Below are 18,800 nucleotides of genomic sequence, written 5' to 3' on the forward strand. Positions count from 1 at the left end.
ACATAATAGGAAATAAATCGGTTTGACTGTATGTCTCATACATGAAATGATACTGTCATTATATCGTTTGATGAGGTTATATCGTTACAAATGACGGTGTTGTTTAGTCAAATACAAACTCAACTTAAAAGTCATTTAAATGAAATGTTCAAAAGAATTGGAACTGAAGTATTTTTTTAACTTTAGCTACGACAAATTACGAAATAAATAATTTGTGGGAATTTAATGAATGAAGGCAAAGCAAGATATTTTGCGGGGGGTCTTTACTGGGGTTATTGTGACCCAGGTAGACCAAAAATCCTCCTCAATAATAAGGTAAAAGATCTTTTTAATATATCGTACTTTTTATATTACAATATCTTTTCAATAATAAAATTATGAATTTAGGACGATATATTATTGTATATCCATGTACTAAGTTTATATTTTCAACAAAATAATTATTTTGTATCTAATTGAAAATTTTTTGTATCAATATAATGATTTTTAATCAGCATACGATATATGAAAACTGTTAACTACTTACATATATATATATACTTACATATATGTAATACATATACATATACATATATATATATATATATATGTATTAAAACCACATGAATGTTTATAATATATTTAATTTATTATAATACATTGTAATATACATGACATGTTATGTTGTCATTTGTCTTTTGGTTTTGTTGTTTAGCTTTTGATCAAGACTGCCAATGTAAGACTGAACTACTGATGCATGGAATAATTGTCTTTAACATTAAATACGGACAGCATCAATGGGAAACTGTTTTTCGTGCTTTAAGGTGTCTCTTCCACCAACCACTGCCACTCGCTCTTCATCGTTCGATTATAAAGACGGTAATATGATTATTTTCTACATTTAATATATATTGTTTGTAATTTTATATATATATATTCATACATAGGGAAAAATTATATTTTTTACTTTTGTTATTTTCATATCATTTTGATACACTTAATAAATGTTAATAAAGTTATATACAATTAAGGTTGTGTTAATATAACCTAAATTGTAAATTATAATTGTAATGATTTTAGAAACAATGGAATTGAGAGGTTCATTCTTAAATTCTTGCCAACAAACTGGGCCCTTAGTGCCTGAAGCACATATAAATGGAAACACGCTATCAACATTCAATAATGTAGGATCTGATAATTGTGGATCTATGCCTACCGTACAAAGTAATTTACGTTCGTCAAGGGGATTTTATGCACGGTTATCACCATTGGGTAGATCTGGAACATCATCTGGTCTTAATACAACCACTGAATCAAAACAACAAAAAGAACCATCAGAAAACAAGTTAAATGCTTTATTTGACCAATATAAGGTGAAATTTGGAAGTTCATTATTATTATTATACTCATCTATGTACCTGTTACATTGGAGTGATGTCTGCTTTCCATTCCTACAGGATTCACATGAGGATGTAATTTTAGCTGATGGTATAGAAAGATTTTGTAATGATCTACAATTGTCACCAGACGAATTTAAAGTACTTGTTCTTGCTTGGAAATTAAATGCTAAACAGATGTGCCAATTTACACGTCAAGAATTTGTAATAGGTTTGAGAGCAATGAAAGTAGACAGTATACGTGGTATACAAGCAAGATTACCAGAAATTGTTCAAGAATTAACTGTAAACAATGATTTATTCAAAGATCTCTATCGATTTACATTCCGATTCGGTTTAGATGTTAATTCCGGTCAAAGAATATTACCAGCTGATATGGCAATTGTTCTCTGGAAGCTTGTTTTCACAATACGTGAACCACCTCTTTTGTCAAGATGGCTTAAATTTTTGGAGTGCCATCATGTTCGAGGCATACCTAGAGATACATGGAATATGTTTTTAAATTTTGCTGAAAGTATCGGTGATGATCTTAGTGTTTACGATGATGCAGAAGCATGGCCAAGTTTATTTGATGACTTCGTAGAATACGAAAATGATCAAATGAACCAAAATATCAGCAAAGATGATATAAAAGATGTTTCTATTGATAATTAATATTCGAAAAAAGTTCTAATTATAAACAAATATTATCATTATATATTTAACCTTTGAACGGAAATATTTAAAATTGTTTAATATTGAAATGATAAAAATAACTATATTATTAAATTTTTTCACTATTTTTTATTTTTTCTTATGCACTATCGAATATAAGAAAATTTATTAAATAATTTTTCCTCTTTCTTAAAAAAATTACTGTTCAAAGGATTTTATTCAGGGATATATATAAATATAAAATTTTGCACATCTAATGAACACATTAGAACAAAATTTCTATAATCTAAATTTGTGATACAGTATGTATGAACGTATACAACTTTTAAGACATTAATATTTCTCAAATTATGTGAAGATATCGGTAAAGAAAAACGATAGATGTAAAAAAAGATGCAATTATATAAAAATTCTTAAAATTTATTTGATATCACACTAAAATAGAATATATGACGTAATTCTATTTACTGGAGTAAACATGCTACTGTAAAACAAATTTAGTCATTTGTGATCATAGTTTATGATAGTGTTTTAAATGGACGTATGATTTATTTAAATTATGTTCCTATTTATTTTCTTAAATGTCAATAATTGAAGCCTCGACCATGATTGAAATCGCGAATAATGATTATTAAAATTTATTGATAAACATATTTCGAATATAATAACATTCATTACACATTTGTATATAGTGCCATGTCTTTCGAAAATACTAAAAAATTATAAAAATTGATGATAATTAATATATCATTAAACAAATGTATGACTCGTTAATATTTTTGCATACAATATAAATGTGCTACATATTTACATTGCAGGTTCGATCATTACAAACGATTTTTAGCTTCATATAGACTTACTTTAGAAATTAATTGATGATATTTTTAAAATATCATAAATATGCTTAAATATATATTCAGTGCCCTCTTATCTGCAATACTTACGAGAAGTACAACATTTAAGACAAAATATAATAATTTTAAAAATAATTGTTGTTCGCATAGAGGATCTTTTTATATAATATATTTCAAAGTGAATAAAATCATCGATAATATGATTTGCTTTGTCACTTACAATTAGTAAAGTAAGGATAATATTCAGTAACATTATTGTATTTAATAAATAGAAAATTTGCTAAATTTAATGTATAGAAGAATTTATGATTAAAAGATAATTAGTTATTTTCTTGTAATTTGCATAAAAACTGTAACAAAGTCTGTATAAATAATAAGTATATGGAAAATTCTATAAATCATAATTCGGGCCCAGAAAGAAATAAAAAATAATGAATAATTTAGTATGAAAGTAAATATTGTATAGAATTATACTGTACATTAAATTTATGAAAGAAACTATTATGTACTTTGCATTCTAATAGCATCTATAATATGAAAAAAGGTCCTCTGTGTCAATATGAAGCATTATCAATTTTATAAAATTATCGAAATTATACAAATGTGCATAACTTAAAGTCAACAAACGCACATGTATTGTTAATTTATTTTTGTGACTTAATGAGGACTTATATCTATGTTTAAATCCAGACGTACCGAAAAAAGTTTTATGTAATAAGTTTATACCTGAAACACGCTTTGTTAAATACTTCTGTTTAACTAGATCTTGAAAATTAGTTTAAAAAGATATATGACCTTGTTTTTATTGTGATAACTGCTTATGAGATCAAATAATGTAAAAGCATTGTTGTCAAGAATATGGTAACAATGCAATGAATCAAGTGATAAACATAAATAAAATTTGAGTTCAAATTTAATTATTTTATGGATAAATATATAAAATTTACTATTAAGCATAATAAAATCAATTTTGATTTCGTAATCAGAATACAAATAATAGAAAAATATATAATGCATTTAAGGAGCTTGATAAAGTCAACAAATGTAAGTTTTCATACTTTTACAGTTAAATGTTTATGGTCTGATATGTATTAAAAATAAGTTTTATTATTTAGTATAATTGACCCATTGCTAGAATGTCAACAATGCTATTATCAACTGTATATGTACATATTATACTAATGATATAAAAATCATGCATAGTTTTAATATACATATATATCATAATATGTAATGTCATTACATATTTTATTGTTATGATAAAACAAAAAATTGAAGTTTTGCGGTAATAATTTTATAAATATTTTAATAGTGAAAAATACACAACAATTTTTTTCTTATATCAAGTGTTCTCATAACTCATTAAAACTTATCATAAAGTTTCAATTTTTTTTATGTATAAATTTGTCTAAGTAATTACGTTAATGATCTCGAAATAATATCATTATGAGCTTAATGCTGATTACAAGAATGTGTAGTATTAAAAATACTTTTTCAAAATTGTACATTGAATTACGTGTTGATATCAATTACAATATTATTTTTTACAAGTGTAATACATTATAATACATTTCGTAAATCAATATTAACAAATATTAATAATCTTAACAAACAAAAATAAGTGATTTTCAGGAATAAAGAGAAGGAATTTCACAAATTTATAATTTTTATCCATTTTATACTAATTTTACAAAATTTTAAATCGAATATTTTTAAAATAAGAGAAGTTTGGAAAATTTAAAACATTTAATTTTTATATAAAATTAAATAAAATTTTTGTTATTTAGTATACGCGCAAATGTATCCTATAAACTAAACATATGCACGCATATATATATAATCATTGAGCATTGTATATTTTTGGAGCTTATAATAATTTTGTAATAAATATAAAATACAACATTATAAGTATTAATTGAAATTTATCTCTTAAATATAATCTATAAAGAATTATTCATTTTCCTTTTCTATTAGAATGAACATAGCATACATTCTATGCATAATCTTTACTTTTGTATAATCAAATACATTTTTAGTAATAAATATTGTTATATATTATTTGTACTACCATTCATTTAATAATTTTGTTCAATAATTCGTGCATTAATTATGTCGATACTTTGTGAGAGAATCGTTTTCACATTTTGATGGAGTTTTGATTGAATGTGATGTCCCTAGATCGTCAGTGATATACTTCGTGTTTTATTATAATCGTAGAGAATATTAGGTAGCATAATATAAAAGTTTTTAAAATGTATGGAGAATAATAACCTATTTATTTAAATGTACTAAATAATATATTATGATCTATCATCTGATAATATTATTTTCCTTTTTTGAATAAATAAAGTATACTAAATGCAACAAACTGTAACATTATTTTGAAGGTAAGAAATAACGTATATATGTTATTGATTGTGCCATCTATAAACTCACTGTGTCATTGCTACTATAGACGATTGAATTATTCACTTGGTGTTTTTCGGTTATGCGATTGCAGTGTTTTGTTCAGAATGTCTTGCTTTTATCGCAGTCAATACGTGTATGTGTGTACAGGTTAGACATTTGATTTCGGGGTTTATAAAAAATATTTCAAAAATTGACTATTCCTCGCAACATGCTAGAAGTTGGAAATCATATTTGTATGTACTGGATGAATATACATTTATCGCTTCCATTATTTGAATTTATTCATTTTGTAGTGAGTATTTGTAGTGAATAAGTAATAATTCTCCCTTCCTTCTTCTCTTTTCTTCATTCATATTCCAATTTACATTCATTTTCTAACATTGATTCTTAACCTCACTAACATTTTTAATGCGTTTTTAATTAGCCAATATCGAGCATTTTATTGTTTCTAGTTCTATCAAGCTATCATCACTTAAAAAAGATTATTTATTTATGTTTGTTAATTCTTGTAATATATATGGGCGTTTTTATTATATGTATATATATGCTCATTTATACACATACATGTATAGATATGTGTACATGTACTTGAATTTATTGTGGATGTGTCTATATATGTGGATGTATTATGATGAATGTAAATTCATTAAGAAATAAACTATTTACACATAATATTTTTTGGAAGACTTTCAATGTTTGTACGAAATATTTTGATACTATGGAAGATATATGTATATTTTGGACTAATATAGACACGCGCGCGTGTGCGTGCACGTACACACAAATGTATTAGTAATGTAATGTAACATAAATTATATTAATGCTATTAATGTTATTGTTAAATGTCATAAGTAGTATTTTTAAATCCGTTTGTATAATATTTATTTGTTGTTATTTATGTGTTATTATATTTCAAAATAATTAACATAAAACACTATTTAAACCTTTGTTGAAACAAATAGAATTTGTGTTTGAAAGAGGGAATTATATATTAATTGCATTAAAATAACTATGTGATATAAAATTATGAATATAGTGTTTACTTTGAGCTTGTATAAAGATTATTAAAGTGTAATATTAATATTTTGCTTAGTTTCAAGAAAAAGGAAAAGATATGGCATAATTTCTAAAGGAATAATGAAGAGAATATTTAAGCTGTTTATAAACTAAACTAATGTAGTTTGTTGTTTGTGTAAAATGTTATGTTGAAGTTTTATTAAATTATTTATTAAGTGATTTGTATGAATTTTATATATATAAGAAAACAAAGACTATATATTCATATATATATAAATTAAATGAGACATTTTGCTATTTTATAAGTATACTATTTTATTATTAAAATTTGTTTATTTATAAAAAACATTTTTTTGTAATTTTTATAAATTTTATGCATTTAATTTCAATGTTTTTTGTAAATAACTATTTTTTTAGTTTTCTTTGTTTCTTTTCAGGATATATAAATAACAAAAATGTCAGTACACTATAAATTCAAATCTACCTTAGATTATGATACTGTATCCTTTGATGGATTACATATTTCCGTAGCAGATTTGAAGAAGGCTATTTTTCATCAAAAACGTATAGGAAAGAACACTGATTTTGATCTGCAAATAACAAATGCACAAACTAAGGAAGGCAAATATAGAATATTTTATCATTGTTTCTTATATATTTGTTCGCAAATAATTATAATACTTTCATAAGAAATACCAATTTTTGTAAAGTATAGAAATGATTCTTTTAGATTATACGGATGATAATGCATTAATTGCAAAAAATACTAGCCTTATTGTTGCTAGAGTTCCATTAACAGTTCAACAAAAGCGATCATGGGACAGAAATGATGCTCCTTCGTTTAGTAACCTAAAAGATGAATCCAATTTAGGCAGAGCTGTAGATCTTACAAGGCTTGATGGCTCTGAAGAAGACAAAATTCGGGCAATGATGACTCAATCTACACAAGATTATGATCCATCAAAGTATGCCATTTTACAAGCAAAATTTTTATTTTATTCTATCTTGTATATGGTTTTATTCTTTTTTTGTTTTCTATTTGACATGTATACCAAAATTCTACATATGATGTATATCTTTAACAGTTACATGAAAATACGTGGAGCTAATCAAACTGGTGATGTACCTGCAAATTATCGTTGTTACAAATGTCATCAACCTGGACATTGGATTAAAAATTGTCCACTTGGGACAAATCAGGAACCTATAGAAATTAAGAAAAGTACAGGTATTCCTAGGAGTTTTATGGTTCCAGTTGAAGGACCAAGAGTTCCTGGTGCTATGATGACACCAACGGGTCAATATGCTGTACCAGCTATTGATCAGTATGTTCTAATATATAAAATGATCAATAAATATATTATATACTTTTAAAATTCGTTTAACTATTTCTTTAATTTTCAGTCAAGCATATAAAGAAGGTAAAAAGGAACGTCCACCATTTTCACAAGATCCTGAACCTGCTATAGAAAAACCAGAGATCCCAGAGGATCTATTGTGCAATATTTGCAAAGATCTTTTAACAGACGCAGTAATGATACCATGTTGTGGAAATTCATTTTGTGATGAATGTAATTTTTTTAATTTTTATATATTTATATTTATTAGAATTTACTATCAATTTTTAATGCATTTTTATAATATGTGTATAACAGGTATTCGGACATTCTTATTAGAATCTGAAGAACATGAGTGTCCAGATTGTAATGAGAAAGATGTTTCGCCAGAAACTCTTATCCCCAACCGCTTTTTACGAAATGCTGTAATGAATTTTAAGAATGAGACTGGGTATGCTAAAAGACAGACATATAGACAATCTCCACAAACAAACAGACAGCCTATAGTACAATTAGAACAACAAAAGGCTGACCAGGCAACAAATCAAGTACCAAACCAAAGTAAAAGTGTCCAATCTTCAAACACAACTAATGTGCCCTCTCAAGAATATACGGAATCACAAACAACAAATTTTGAATCTCCTCAACAGCAATTTCCTGCTAGAGCTACACAACCACAAACAACTAGTGAGTAGAACTTTTAAATATCTAAGTTTTATTACATAGCTTCTATATTTTTGTAAAATGAAAGGCAATCCATAAATTTTTAGAAATGCAGAGAACGTTGGAAAATTTTAAAGCGTAACTTAACATATTAATTGCTAAAATTTATTCTTAAAAAGAGCATTTTGAATTATATACATCTTTTTTTATTTTATTAAAATATGAAAAATTATTTTTGATACAATCTTTGTTACAAAATTATATTTTATCAATAAAATTACAGGATAAGAACGATTTTAAAAAGATTGTTTCGTATTATTTAATGAAATTCGATTATTACATAAACGTACAATATTACATAGTGGTTAAGTTATGCTCAAATTTACTTCATTAGTTGATATAGGTTATGTTTAACCTCAAATATAAAGGTAGTTTACCTTCCGAATTTCATAACGATCGATATGAGATATTGCAAACATCATTTAATTATTCAACAATATGAAATATAGAATACAAATTGTTATATTAAATATCATTTTTAATAGCTGTTCCAGAAACAGCATCAGAATCTGATTTGCAAAGTGATACTGTAACAAAGTTAACAACAGACGAGGAAACAGAAGTTCCACCACCTCCAGGAACTGAACCATTACTTCCAATACCTGCAATTGGTAGTTCACCAGAAAGAGATAGAGAAAGAAGTGATCCTCCAAGTCGTGAAAAGAAAGAACGTGAGAATGAATATCCGGGTGAAAGACAATCAAGAGAACGTAGGCGAAGTTTCAGCAGGGATGGACATCGTGATAGGTAAAAATATTTAAGTAGTAAACTGACATCTATTTTATAGAATTAATTTTATAATTTGTAATAGTATTTTATAGCTATGTATATAGACTGTTTCTAGCCTAATCTAATTAATTATAGTTTCAAACTTTCTATCCAACATTATTTTAATTTATATAATTGTTATCTGTTAGAAGTGGAGAACGTGGTCGTAGAATCGAAAATTTGCGACCAGTAAATCGGAGACGATCATTATCTCCTAGACATTCACAACATAGCGACTATAATTCTCAAGGAGCACCTTTGCCACATTTGATGAACCCACCCCCATCAAAAAATTATCAAGGTTTACCATCTGATGATGGACATTATCCACCCAATATACATTATGACAATGCTATACGGAGATCAACTGAAGATCGTCCAGGCACACCAACAGTTAGTTCGAAATATTTTACACTTATATTATTAAAAATATTCCATTTGCATATTTATATATACATGTATATTATTATTTCAGGTTGATGAACCACATTTACATGTGCCTTCTTCTGGTAATCAGCCACCTCTTTTACCTTTTCCACCGGGAGAAGATCGTATCCCTCAACCAAGCTATAATCAACCTCCACCTAATGTACCCCCACATAATCCACCATTATTGCCAGATCCATATATGAGTCATCGGATACCTATGTATCCCCATCAGCAAGGCTCCCATTATGGGCCCCCACGATATGAAAGACCTCCTTATCAACAACAAGGGTACAGACCATCACAACCTCCTCGAAATTATAATGGACCACCAAGACCAATTAGGGGAATACATCATCGTAAGTAATATTCTAATGGACAATTGTATTTCAAATTGTACAACCAAATTTTTAGCATAGGTAATTTATTTGGTTTGAAATATTTAGAAACGTTTCATATTTTTTCAGTTAGTTATAGAGGATTGCAACCACCACCACCAGGATTAAGTAGAAATATTCATAATGGTAATCCACCTGGGTAAGTTGATATACTTTGATAAAGGTAACTGCTATTTATTCAATACAGTAGATTGGTATATTATCATAATATTAATATTATTTCCAGTATAATTGATGATCCATTAGAAGCTTTTGAACGAATGCTTAGAGAAAAAGATGAGCGAGATAGAAGGCTTGGAAAACATAGGAGAAGAAGTCGAACACGATCCAGATCTCGTAGTTACAGTAGATCTAGATCACGTTCATTTGGCCGGAGATCACCGTTCCCACCTCGTTTAAGTCGATCTAGGAGTCCTCCTTCAAAACGAAGATCTTCAAGATCACCTCTACCTCTTAGAGCACGAAGTCGTACACCAAAACGTAGATCAAGAAGTGGAAGCTTCTCAATTAGTCGGTGAGTTGAATTTTCTACACTATTTCAATATTTGTGACATTTGTAATTATTGGAATAAAATTGAAATTCTTTATATTATTTACAGTTCTAGATCATATTCACGTAGTCAATCTCCTAGACTATCTTTGTCACGAGATAGAGATAGAGACAGAGAAAGGGATAGAGAAAGAGATCGTGACCGTGATCGCGATCGAGATCGAGATCGAGATCGTGATCGCGATCGTGACCGTGACCGTGATCGAGATCGTGATCGCGACCGTGATCGAGATCGTGAACGGGATCGTGAACGTGATCGCGAGCGTGAACGTGAACGTGAACGTGAACGTGAACGTGATCGAGAACGTGATCGTGAACGTGATAGAGAATTAGTTCCTAGATATCGATCACCAGCTAGATCACCTCCAAGGTATACTTACATTATTATGTTCATTTTAAATAACTGTTAACGAATCTTTTAATTAATTTATGATAATTGTGAATAATATTTCTAGATTCCAGCGAGAAAGGGATCGTGAAAGGGATCGACCAAGATCACGTGAACCTAGAGAAGGATACAATAGTTACTACAATGATTCACCAGCACATGATTATCAATTCAGAGATCGAGAGAGGGATTTACCCCCTCGAGATAGACCAATACCGAGATATCCAGTAAGGAACCAAGCAGCTCAGCATAATATACCGCCTTTGCTGCCGCATCTAGTCAGTGGAAGTCATCCACCACCACTTATGTCATTGGGACCTCCACCTACGGACAGGAAAGACTATTATGATTCCTACAACAGGTATTTCCGCCTCAATAGTACTTTAATTCATGTACACGCTAAGCAGACAGTCTACCGTACCTTATGCTGCTGTCCTGGTTAAGACTGCTCCGGAATTATGGTGAATGTAGCGAAAGCGAAATAATCAATTTTATGACATTTTAAAGATAATGTATACATATATGTTTTTTGAAAGCATAGTTATATATATGTATATGTATGAATATACGTATATATACATACATATGCATATACAAAATGCGCGCGCGAGCACACACACACACACACACACACACGTACACGCATACACACAAGAATAGTTGTATAAATTAGTTTAAGTTTGTGCACATGTAAGTTTCAATAAAATTTAATTTTTAATAATTTATGGATTAAAATAAAATATGCTATGTTATATGAAAGAAATTGATTGTAATAAATCAAGAAATTGTGTCAATCTATTTTACTAATTAAAAATATTTTGTGAAAAGCAATAAATGAAAAACATATAAATTTATGCAACTATTCAAATAATGTTAAATTTTTGTTGTCACAAGAGTGATATGTTAATAGTAGTGTGCTGTGAGATTTTTGAGTATGGGTTGATATAAAAATGATAATGTTAGATTGTAAAGAGTTTATTTTCCTACATAACTGTACCTGACTGAAAATATTTATTTTCATTCACCTGCATTTCAATTAAGTATTTAATTATTAAAAGTAATGACTATAACAACAATAGTAATATTATTTTATTACTATGTATTTTCGACATTAAGAAAATATTACAGTAAAATAATTGAAATAATTGTTAACTTTTAAATAAATTATTAAGCTGTAAATAATGTAACGACTGTTCTCTAGATATATTGTCGATTCAAAAAAGTCATTACTTTATTCACGACGTAGATTATAAGTCTCTGAAGCCATTAACAATCTCGGTTTATAAGGATTAAAAAACATATATAAGTTAAATATTAAGCTTTAAATTCAATTGAAAAAATCAACGTTTTGAACAAAATGTTTTGCAAAGGAAAAGATTCATGTTATTGTTTTTCTAAAGACTAATTTGATCTATATAATCAATACAAAGTTATAGACGAGTGTGTAAACGAATGCGTGTGTCATACACACACGCACACATGTACACATATACGTGTGTATATATGTATATATATAAAAAGAGTATATATAAAATATATATATATATGCGCGCGCGCTCGTGTGTGTGTGTATTTTCTGTTGTATTCTTTTGCTGTATTTTTCATTAAAAAATACTGTATGTACTATGGAGATTTTTCGTAGAAATACTTGGATAATTTCTAAAAAATATTTTATTCTTTTGAGTAAAGTTCCAAAATACATATGAAATAAAACTCAAATATTACGATCTTGATTACCCAAAGAAAGTTTGGATAGTGAAAAAATGAAATTTTGATATATAAACAAATATACTGAATAAAATAAACTGGATAATCGAGATATTTTGAAAATTTAGAATATGTATATATATTTAGGAATCAATTTATTTCGTAATAGGTTGATTTTTATTGCATTAATGAATATTTTTATATTTTTGCAATACTGTACTTAATATTTTAATAATATCTATTCTGTGTTTTAAATATTTCCATTAATTTTAAACAAATTTCGGCTTCTCATACATACCAATTACTAAATTGAAACCCATAAACAGTTGCAGAAAAAGTTAAGTAAACAACATAAGCTGGTAATGAAATATATTTTGAAATAATACATGATTTTTTTATAATTTCATATAATTCAGAATTTCCATGTAAATTGGAAAACATTTAATTGAAAGGGTCTAAGCACATTTATTTATTTTTATGTCTTACTATAAAAATACTTTAAAAAGTATTGTATAAATATTGTTCAAATAAGGTTGTTAATTACAACATTATAATATAATAAATGAAATAGAAAAGATCTTATTATTAATGATCCTTTCTAATTTCATGTTCTCCAATAACAAATTTTATCTGTATTATTAAATCATGCAACATTAATGTATCAGTTTATGATTTAGGAAACTGATAGCATTTGAATTCAGTATTGTATTATCTGTGATAGACAATGATTGAAATTTTTATTGACATAACTGAAGAGTTATCGTAAATAATCACATGACTAGTTAATTATACGTGGTTTATATCTTCTTTATAATTTGTTGATATTAGTCATATAGATTTATTAAAAATATAGGAATTCAAAATTATTTTTGAATATTGTAATATATACAATCAACTTCTGTAAGTACTAAAATAATTTTAAAATTTATTATTAGAAGGAAAACTAAGGAAAGAATTTATTAAATTATGTTATGTTAATAATAGTGGAATGAGTGCGAATAGACATTAATGTCTTGCATTATTAGGAAGGCTGTAATGTGTTTGGAGAAACTTTTAAATTCAGAAAAATACTTATTACAGTATTAATATTATTTATATTAATATTTCTATGAAATTTTTATGAACAGAAAGATTTTATAAACTTTTTCGTAAGTGTCATTATTATATGCGTTAAGCATATTGTTCAAAATTGTAAAGTTGTACTATTTAGCATGACAAAATTCGTTTAACTAAAGTAGGTTCATAACACTACAAGCTAGTTATTTTTATGCTGTGATTCATGTGAACATTAAGCTTTGTTTTTGATTGTAGAGGGATAAGTACTTTTTATTCTGTAACGTTTAATGTTATGTTTTCTTTTAAGATCATTATGACAATATTATTTGCAAAGAAAATGTAATTTTGTATACGCGACGTAAGGAAATATTTTTATGAAAATAACATATATTTTTGTTGATTTCCTTTTTTTTAATTCGTTATTATTCTTATATTGAATGATTGATTTTGTCATTTGCATGCATATAAGATATTATTTGTATGTACATAATGACATTACGTTATGAAATATACAAATAACCAAAAAGTGAAAGAAGAAGACAGAAGCAAGGAAAGTGTATACAGCAAGGACCAGCTTGGAGATTGTGGAAGCTACCCAGCTGATTGACAGATCTGCATGGTTTCTGAATCAGGTGAATTCAGGGCCAAATCAACATTTGTAACATAAGAAAAAACATTTCCTTTTGTCTGTTTTCAGTGCTTGAAGTAAAAAAATGTCATAGAATACTCATAAGAAAGTTATCAAAATAATATTGATTAAAACTTAAAAATTGTACAACATATTTACTAATGTAACAGTATTTATATGGTATAATAGCACATTGTTGGTGAGTAAAATATGCAATATTAATGTTTAAATGAGTACAATCAATATACTACTCTTGTGCTCACAATAATGTATTTGAAGTTATAAATGTTGATTTATTTACTTTTCGTTTTTATGACATAATAGACAGTAAATATACTTGATAATAGGTAATTTTATTCATTCATCTTTTCAGCTTTAGTATAAAGGTTTCATAATCAACTTTAATATAAAGGTTTTAACTTTTCATAGTAATTCCTCAATAAGGAAAACAAAATGGTCAAATTAATTTTTTTAAAATTAGTAACCCTTAGATAAAGCATAATTGTAATTTTTTCTCTAGAATTGATGAACGTACATATAATTAAACAACACTAACATACTTTTATATGTATTTTTGTCAAAAAGATATATAAATTTATAAATAAAAATATTGTAATAAATTTTATAAGTTGAAATTAGATTTATAGGATATAAATAAATGTATAAAAATTTTTAGTTCTATTTTAAATTTTAATAACTTATAAATTAAAGAATTTACATAGCACTGAGCTTTTATAAATCAAATGTATGACTTATAAATAACTTTTTGAGGTAATTGAACAAAAATATGAACATTTTTTGTGAATTTTTTGTCAGCAGGTATCCTGGACCATCCAATCAACGTTTTGGTAGTCCTTTACGAGATGTGCCTCACAAAAGATTTGACGATGTTGCACCTCCCGGAACAGAGGGATACTATGACCTATCACCGCCAGGTGTAGAACTCTCTGAAAGATCATTACGTGATGATCGTGATCGACGTTTATTAAGAGATCAAGAAGATCGCGAGCATTCTCTTAAAGATCATGATGCTGAAGATCGAGATAGATTACCTTTGAGAGAAGATAGGTATATAAGCATATAGTTCGTTCATAAATAATCCGAAAAATTGTATTTAAAACTATATATAACTATCACTTTTTTTAGGGGACGCGAACGAGATGATCGTTTGCGCGAAAGAGATGAAAGAGATAGAAGAATTTTGAATAGAGATCGCGAAGATCGTGAAAGACAAGGATTACCTAGAGATCACGATGACAGAGTACGAGAAAAAGATGATCGCGATAGAAGGGAAAAAGAGAAAGAACGAGATGATAGGCATACTCGGGATCGACGAGAAGACGATAGGCACATAGATAAGAAAGACTATGATAAAGATCGGTATGTTCACATAAGTTATTTTATCTAGATAAAAATGTCAATTACATTTACAAATAGCGTAATTAAATTGACTTGATTTTATTCTATGACAATAATACCAATATTATTTCAGTTACAGAGATGAAAGAGATCGTCACAAACAAGATGACAAAAATCGTTCTCGTGAAAAAGATAGACGGGAACGAGATTATGAAACTGAAAAGGATAGGGACCGACATGAACGTTATGAAAGGCGGTCTATGGAACGAAAAAAGAACAGAAAAAGTCCAACTCCATATTCACAGAAATCTAGGATAGATACGAAAGATATATCTCCTGAACGTATAAAGAAGAAAGAAAAGGATCATGAAGAAAAAAATGAAGAAAAGAAAAAGGAAAAGAAAATTAAAGAAAAAAAGAAGAAGAAAGATGATGAAAAGGAGAGGAAAAAGAAAAAGAAAAAAGAAAAAAAATCAGGGCAAAAAGAGATTGTGAAAGATGAACCCATTAAACCAACTGAACACGAAGAATTAATTGCGGAAAATAAGCAGGAAAGCATGTCACCCACAAAAACGGATGTTATAAAACCTAGTACTGAAGATGAAAATATTGAGAGTAGGATAGTTTGCATTCCTACCGAAAATGTTATAGAAGAATCAATTAAAGAAGAATTTGAAGATAAATCTTTAGCCATGAATCCAGAACCTCCCGAATTCCATGAAGCCAGTCCAGAAAGAATTGATCATACAGAATTTGGAACAAATCCTCCTAATCCTAATTTTAAGCCAATTCCAGAGTTAAAATCTGATATTAAACCTATTGATAGCCTTTATAGTGGATTAGACGATGCAGAAATAAACACTGTAATAACAGAGAAGTATTCTTTACTTTCAGAAAATGAAGCAGAAGATAAAAGTACATTGTTAGAAGAAAAGTCTCCAAAAAAGGATGAATTTTTAGCTCCGATGCCTGAACTTTCTAAATGGGAGAGAGATGACACTACAGAAAAAACAGACGATGTATGCGAATCTCCTATGGAAAAAATACAATTGGATGAACCTAAGTCCGCAAAAGTAGTTACATCAGAGGTACTAAAAAGAGCAGAAAATGCGATTTTCCAAAAAGCTATAAATGCCATTAGACCTATCGAAATTAAAAAGATAAGTGAAAGTAGAAAAGTACTATATCAGAATCCAGAGCCTAAAGTACTTGAAGTTGAACCTAATAGAGAAGCAAGGAAGAGCGTGAACGTTACTATAAATGTAGGAAGAAACGAAAGAAACGTTGAAATAACGGAACCAGTGAAGAAAGCTAAATTAGACCGGACAAAATTCAAACCAGTTCCAGAAACTTATTCACCTACAAGACTTTCCGCCAAAGAAAGATTGGGTGAAAAAGTAGATGAAAATAAAGAAAGGAAAATTAGTCCCATAAAAAGCTTTTTAGATAGACGTGAGATGAAAAGTGAAAATCAATCCAGAAGTAGATCTCCTAGAAGTACAAGAGATAAACGAATATCTCCACTATTAGATAGACGCGTTGATTCATCATTAACTATACCAGGAAGTGAACGTAAGGTATTCCTCGATGACAGAAAACGAGATAATAAAGATCGAGGTGATCGTTCAAAAGAAAGAAACGATTTCAGAAGTGAACGACACGATATAAGATCAGAAAGAGATCCAAGAATTGATTCGAGGGGAGATTTCAGATCGACTCGTAACGATTCTAAAGGGGAAAGGATAGATAAGGATAGAGAAAAAGATAGAGATAAGGAAAGAAGAGGAAGAACGCCATCTTGCACGTTTAAAAGAAATGATATCCCAAAGATAGGTCTTTTGAAGAGTAGAGAGGAAGAAGATGATAGGCGTAGAGACAAGAAAACAAAGGAAGATAAGAAAAGAAAGAAAGAACATCGAAGTAGAAGCAAATCCAAAGAACATAAGAAACGGAAAGAAAAGAAACATAAGAAAGATAAAGAAAAAAACTTAGAGAAGAAACAGAAGCATAAAGAAAATATTGGTTTAAAAGATAAACCTGAAAGCAATGAAACTAAAATAAATTATGAAAATCCTGAACCTCCAGCTACAGAATCTATAAAGAAGCAAAGAAAGAATCCAAGACTTGTGTCCGATCGTAAACGTAGTATGCTCGATGAAGCTAGTTTTGAACCTGACTATAGTGCTTCAGACTCAGAATCAGATGGTGAAGATGGTAAAGTGGTTTCATTACCTACCAAAAAACTCAAACTCGATGAGCCAGATATAGAAAAGGAAATGGATATAAAGTCACTTAAAAAGCGATCAAAATCTACAAGTAGCGAAGATTCATCCAGTACCTCAGATAGTTCTACTACCGATTCAGATAGTTCAGATGAATCGCATAAAAAGAAGAAGAAGAAGCATAAAAAACATAAGAAGAAGAAATCTATGAAAAAAGATAGTAGTTCTGATTCAGATTCTTATTCAGATTCATCTGAAACAAGTACAGATGAAGAAAAGCATAAAAAGAAATCAAAAAAATCAAAGAGTAGGAACAAACAAGCAAAAAAAAAGAAGAAATCAAAGCACAAATGACATCATTAGATGTCTGATATTTTAAAAAGTAAATTCTGACAGTAATTTTTCTTTGTGAATGCTTTTTAATGTAAGGTCTTGTACCAGAATTATTTACTATTGTATGCATCAAACTGATATAGTCGACTTATTCTATATTTACAATATTACAACAGCGTTCAAAGTTAATTTGGACAAACATTAGTGACTCATTACTTATTATTAATAGCCAGTACTTTTTTGGGATCGAAAAATTTAACGAAATAAGGAATGGGTAACAAACTATGACATTTAACTTGTATTTAATTTTGAGATATTATTAAGGCCTTTACATGATTGTCCATGTTCTAATTCCATCTCTAAAATGCTGTAAGTAAATTTATTACAATAACTAATGTACATTATAGCATTCAGTGGATAATATCTTTAAGAAATCTGATACCATACTTTTAGAAAACAACAGCAATTATATTTAAGATCTCCAATATTGCAGCATTATATTGTACTTTCATAATGTAATGTCAATATGTAAAAGACGTCATGAAATAAAAAGACGAAATTCTTTTAATTTATCCTTGTTCTCGTTGTACAAAAT

General features: G+C 28.1%; 2 protein-coding genes across 6 annotated transcripts; both read left to right on the plus strand.

Moving 5' to 3' along the window:
* Positions 1-186: 186 nt before the first annotated feature.
* On the plus strand, positions 187-4,224 carry LOC126864046 (DCN1-like protein 3). The gene is made up of 4 exons (XM_050614971.1): positions 187-315; positions 695-858; positions 1,060-1,352; positions 1,437-4,224. The coding sequence occupies exons 2-4, from the start codon at positions 777-779 to the stop codon at positions 2,028-2,030; spliced, it is 969 nt and encodes a 322-aa protein (XP_050470928.1). The 5' UTR covers positions 187-315; positions 695-776; the 3' UTR covers positions 2,031-4,224.
* Positions 4,225-5,295: 1,071 nt separating this feature from the next.
* Positions 5,296-18,777, plus strand: LOC126863997 (E3 ubiquitin-protein ligase RBBP6). Of its 5 annotated transcripts, none has more exons than XM_050614845.1 (16): positions 5,296-5,440; positions 6,748-6,931; positions 7,041-7,275; positions 7,396-7,635; positions 7,715-7,881; positions 7,966-8,334; positions 8,856-9,117; positions 9,288-9,531; positions 9,614-9,923; positions 10,032-10,101; positions 10,189-10,476; positions 10,562-10,882; positions 10,968-11,261; positions 15,108-15,359; positions 15,438-15,671; positions 15,784-18,777. In XM_050614845.1, exons 2-16 carry the CDS (start codon positions 6,766-6,768, stop codon positions 18,224-18,226), a joined length of 5,895 nt encoding a protein of 1,964 aa, XP_050470802.1. In that variant the 5' UTR covers positions 5,296-5,440; positions 6,748-6,765; the 3' UTR covers positions 18,227-18,777. The 5 variants fall into 5 exon arrangements, with proteins under 5 accessions (XP_050470802.1, XP_050470800.1, XP_050470803.1 ...); XM_050614843.1 differs by having other exon boundaries at positions 5,305-5,585; XM_050614846.1 differs by having other exon boundaries at positions 5,305-5,585; positions 15,111-15,359.
* The last annotated feature ends 23 nt before the right edge of the window (positions 18,778-18,800 follow it).

The sequence above is a fragment of the Bombus huntii genome, chromosome 3 (genome assembly GCF_024542735.1).
Source record: "Bombus huntii isolate Logan2020A chromosome 3, iyBomHunt1.1, whole genome shotgun sequence".
NCBI classification, from domain to species: Eukaryota; Metazoa; Arthropoda; class Insecta; order Hymenoptera; family Apidae; genus Bombus; species Bombus huntii.

Bases quoted from the DNA above. Each gene is read 5' to 3' on its own strand.
- LOC126863997 (XM_050614845.1), top strand. From the start codon at position 6,766: ATGTCAGTACACTATAAATTCAAATCTACCTTAGATTATGATACTGTA. The intron at 7,636-7,714 runs GTATGTTCTAAT...TTTAATTTTCAG, and splicing joins GCTGTACCAGCTATTGATCA to TCAAGCATATAAAGAAGGTA. The intron at 10,477-10,561 runs GTGAGTTGAATT...TATTATTTACAG, and splicing joins GGAAGCTTCTCAATTAGTCG to TTCTAGATCATATTCACGTA.
- LOC126864046 (XM_050614971.1), top strand. From the start codon at position 777: ATGGGAAACTGTTTTTCGTGCTTTAAGGTGTCTCTTCCACCAACCACT. The intron at 859-1,059 runs GTAATATGATTA...TAATGATTTTAG, and splicing joins ATCGTTCGATTATAAAGACG to AAACAATGGAATTGAGAGGT. The intron at 1,353-1,436 runs GTGAAATTTGGA...CCATTCCTACAG, and splicing joins CTTTATTTGACCAATATAAG to GATTCACATGAGGATGTAAT.